Genomic DNA, 5000 nt, shown 5'->3' on the forward strand with positions numbered 1-5000 from the left:
ACGGTACACAGAAGTCACGGTTCGGTTCATACCTCGGTTCAGACATCACGGTTCGGTACGAGTTCGGTACAGTGGAGGGAAAAGCAAAACAAAAATGCAGAAAGCATTTTTTTTGTACATGTCTCAGGCTGTACCACCTAGTGTCATACAGTCTCTTCCCTGAGCTATCTGCAACAGCCTGAAGTGTGTAAGATGTAGGCTAAACAGTACAATAAGTACCCAGACTCCATCTGTAACTTGTAAACAAAATAAGACAATCAGCTATAAAACTGAAAATAGGCCTACAGCATCTCTTTTTTCTGAAAGTGCAAATTACATAGAGAAATGATTTTTAAAAATCCATTTAAGCAAGACCTTCAAAATCTGTGTTTAGTTGTATATGGAAGGGTCTACAATTTTTTTTATTGTGTGTAAAGTAATAATCTAGCCTACTAACTGTGAAAATATCACACTATTTTGCCTTTTTTTAAAAAACGAAATTGCTCCTTTCATTTCATAAACAGACTAGGCCTACAACTAGAAGTCACGTGACTTTGCCCTTTGACGTTAACTCACTGTAGCATGGTTTGTTTATTAGCCTGTAGGCATGGGCAGTTCGCGACTGATTCAGTCAGAAAGAACGAATCCCGAAGGTGAACGACGAGAACTGATTCCCAAAACAAGAGAACTGGTTCTTTTTAACACACAAAAATATGGTCATGTAATAAAAGATACAAACGAACAGAGCTTCATCTCCCTCGGCCGTATATCGCGATTGAGTCTAAAACGTGAATGAGAGTACTACAGCAGGTAGCAACCGCGTTGCTATGGGTAAACAAATGATAGGCCTGGCTTTACTTACGTGCCTGCCTGCCAGCGCTAGAACTTGGAAAAACGCCATATGATTCTTACTGAATTCCATTCAGTATATTTATGAAAAAAGGCACTTAAGTGCTTAACATTAAGCTTTATATTTACATAAATGATGTAACACACCATATGAGACGGTGTTTTAAAGGATATTTGACTTAAAGGATATAAGACAACCAAGACGGTGCTCTAAAGCATATTTTGACTGAAAGGAACTGAGGAACTAAAAGAACTGAAAGAACGAATCAAACAAACGATTTGTGAAGGTGAAAGGAACTGAAAGAACTGATTCCCAGAATAGAATAATTTGGCCCATGCCTATTAGCCTGGTTAGCGTTGTCACTTTATTTTACTGTCTATGCATTTAACACTACCAGCTCCTCATGTGAGAAGTTACAAGTTACACCAAAATAAAGGTAATTACCACGCGATTTACATAACTTTCTGTCATTACGAAATCATTTAATTTAAGCCATAGGTTTTGGCCCTATTTGTATGTGTATCCAAAGGCTGCTGAAGCGCAGGGGAAGTTAGGTGTCGCTAAAGAGCTCCCGTTAACTCTCGCTACTTAACAGTAATTGCGCATGACATTAATAGACCTCTCCAGAATATATCCCGCCTCCTAGCTTCCGTATCCATCCAACTTCCGGGCGTGGATTGTCTATGGGAAATAACATGGCGTTTTGAAAGATTGTACCTGTCAAACTCTGTAGGTGACAAAGTAGAAAAAGCTGCTGGGCAGATTGGCCTACACACTTCTGCCATCTAGTTTCCACTGGATTTTTTGATTTTCGGTGCCGTTTAAGTAGTATAGTCTATAGTATACTACTTAAACGGCACCGACAATCAAAAAATCCAGTGGAAACTATATGGCAGAAGTGTGTAGGCCAATCTGCCCACCAGCTTTTTCAACTTCGCTACCTACAGATGTTTTACCGGTATGATATTTCGAAACGCCATGTTATTTCTCATAGACAATCCACGCCCGGATGTTGGATGGATACGGAAGTTTCGGAGGCGGGACTTATTCTGGAGAGGTCAATTAATCCGCACACGAGTTTTATGTAGTTTTATACCGTGTATTCTCCGTGTAAATTCATGCACCGAACCGTGACGCCCGTACCGTTTCGGTTCAATACGAATACATGAACCGTTACACCCCTAATAAATACATACATACATAATCCCACACCATACAAACATGCATAAATACATTCATACATAATCCCACACCATACAAACATACATAAATACATTCATACATAACCACACGCCATAGAAACATACATAAATACATTCACACATAAAAATCCCAATACATCATACTATGATGTACACCAACTTAGCTGCCCCCAACAAGACATTCACCAGACATACCTCCCTCCTCCTCCTCTTCCTCACCTGATACATTGGGCCCCAATAAAAAGGCGATGGGAAAAAACTACCCCTAACTTCCCCTAACTACCCCTAACTTCCCTAACTACCACCAACTTCCCCTAACTACCCCTAACTTCCCCAACCACCCATTTAAGAGCTCAAAAGCCCCCCCAGCCTTTCACAGTACATAAACAGGAGGAGGAGGAGGAGGATAGAGAGAGAGAGAGGGAGAGAGAGGGATAGAGAGGAGCAGGTGGATGAGTGAAACAGAGCAGGTCTGGCCACAGGATGGCGCCCCATCCCACAATACCACTTCCTGTGTCACACCATCCCACAATACCACTTCCTGTGTCACAGCATCCCATCCCACAATACCACTTCCTGTGTCACAGCATCCCACAATACCACTTCCTGTGTCACAGCATCCCACAATACCACTTCCTGTGTCACAGCATCCCATCCCACAATACCACTTCCTGTGTCACACCATCCCACAATACCACTTCCTGTGTCACACCATCCCACAATACCACTTCCTGTGTCACAGCATCCCACAATACCACTTCCTGTGTCACACCATCCCACAATACCACTTCCTGTGTCACAGCATCCCACAATACCACTTCCTGTGTCACACCATCCCACAATACCACTTCCTGTGTCACAGCATCCCATCCCACAATACCACTTCCTGTGTCACAGCATCCCATCCCACAATACCACTTCCTGTGTCACAGCATCCCATCCCACAATACCACTTCCTGTGTCACAGCATCCCACAATACCACTTCCTGTGTCACAGCATCCCATCCCACAATACCACTTCCTGTGTCACAGCATCCCACAATACCACTTCCTGTGTCACAGCATCCCTTGTCTTGTGTAGTAGTAGTAGCAGTAGCAGTAGTAGTAGCAGTAGTAGCAGTAGTAGTAGTAGTAGTAGTAGTAGTAGTAGTATAGTAGTAGTAGCAGTAGTATAGTATCAGTAGTAGTAGCAGTAGTGGTAGTAGTAGCAGTAGTAGTAGTAGTAGTAGTAGCAGTAGCAGCAGTAGTAGTAGAAGTAGTAGTAGGCTACAGTATAGTGTATTCATGGTCGTAATGTAATTACTGATCAACTGATTTATTAACTGTGGTGTGTGTGTGTGTGTGTGTGTTTGCAGCAGCTTCAGCAGGTACCAGTCCAGCATGTGTACACTAACCAGGTGCAATATGTGGAGGCAGCAGACCCCAGCTACACAACTAGCACCATGTGAGTATCTCTCTTACACACACAGACACACACACACACACACACACACACACACACACACATACACACACACACACACTGAATCCAGAAATCAGATACCAGTGTCCAGAGCAGTACAGTACAAGTACTTACCCCTCCACCCAACACTACTGAACCCACAACCTCCTCTACCCAACACTACCGAACCCCTCTACCCAACACTACCAACCTCCTCTACCCAACACTAACCTACCACCTGCCTCCCTGCCCAACACTACCTATTCCTCTAACCAACACTACCAACCTCCCCTACCCAACACTACCGAACCCCTCTACCCAACACTACCAACCTCCTCTACCCAACACTACCAACCTCCTCTACCCAACACTAACCCTAAACTCCTCTACCCAACACTAACCCTAACCTACCACCTGCCTCCCTGCCTAACACTACCTATTTCACTACCCAACACTACTGAACCCACAACCTCCTCTACCCAACACTACTGAACCCACAACCTCCTCTACCCAACACTACTGAACCCCTCTACCCAACACTACAGTGCAGATGGTCCTGTTAGACCCTGTAGAGTAGAGGCACAGTAGTCAGTGTGTTTAGAGCATATCAGCGCCCCCTGGTGTTTAGACATGGTTTGTTAGTGTAGCGCCCCCTGGTGTTTAGACATGGTTTGGTAGTGTAGCTCATTTACAGATCATTTACTGAAGAATATCCTCTTCCTCTCTCCTCTCCTCATCCTCCTCTTCTCCTCTCCTCCTCCTCTTCCTCTCCTCCTCCCTCTCTCCTCCTCCTCCTCTTCTCCTCTCCCCTTATATTCCCCTCCTCTCCCTCTCTCTCCTCCCCCCCTCCTCCTCATCCCCCTCTCCTCTCCTCCTCCTCATCCCCCTCTCCTCTCCTCCTCCTCATCCCCCTCTCCCCCCCTCCTCCTCATCCCCCTCTCCTCTCCTCCTCCTCATCCCCCTCTCCTCTCCTCCTCCTCCCCCTCTCCTCTCCTCCTCCTCATCCCCCTCTCCCCCCCTCCTCCTCATCCCCCTCTCCTCTCCTCCTCTCCTCAGTCGCTCTGGTAGCTTTACCTACTCCGAGGCTCCTCTCTACACTCAGACCTCTGCTGGCAGCTCCTATTACGAGACCACGCCCACTTCCGGCTCCCCGACCACCCCTGCCACTCCCCTCACCGTCGCCGTGACGACCGGCTCGGCCGGCTCCGTCTCCATGTTTGTGGCCGGGGCGGGCCAGATCGTAGCCAATCCCGTCGCCACATCCGGGGCAGGGGGCGGGCCCACCGCTGTGGTTGCCACGGGCGCGGCCGGCACGTCCAATGGCACGGGGGACGGCGCGACCTCTAACGGGGGAGGCGGGAGTTACGTGCTCCAGGGCGGGTACATGCTAGGAGGCGGGGCCAGCAACAGCAACAGCAGCGGCGGAGCAAGCAGCAGCAGCAGCAGCAGCAGTAGCCAGGGCTACACACACACACACACACACACCTCTGCCGCCCGCGCCTCACCCGCCACCGTGAGTATCTGTGAG

The 5000-nt window shown here is 47.4% G+C and overlaps 1 protein-coding gene across 4 annotated transcripts in view; it reads left to right on the forward strand.

Moving 5' to 3' along the window:
• rfx1a (regulatory factor X, 1a (influences HLA class II expression)) overlaps positions 1 to 5000 on the forward strand; it is a 42109-nt gene that overhangs the window by 18728 nt on the left and 18381 nt on the right. For 3 of the 4 annotated variants that reach the window (XM_076297674.1, XM_076297677.1, XM_076297676.1), the window contains exons 5-6: positions 3387 to 3475; positions 4529 to 5000. The exon at positions 4529 to 5000 is cut by the window's right edge and continues 36 nt beyond it. In XM_076297674.1, the coding sequence (XP_076153789.1) occupies positions 3387 to 3475; positions 4529 to 5000 (561 nt within the window). The remainder of the gene's footprint in view (positions 1 to 3386; positions 3476 to 4528) is intronic. The other variant, XM_076297675.1, reaches the window with a different exon arrangement.

Source organism: Alosa pseudoharengus, unplaced genomic scaffold (assembly GCF_046254945.1).
Source record: "Alosa pseudoharengus isolate Yale_2024_CS ecotype anadromous, Long Island Sound unplaced genomic scaffold, YU_APseudo_1.1 YU_APseudo_1.1_scf_21, whole genome shotgun sequence".
Taxonomy (NCBI): domain Eukaryota; kingdom Metazoa; phylum Chordata; class Actinopteri; order Clupeiformes; family Clupeidae; genus Alosa; species Alosa pseudoharengus.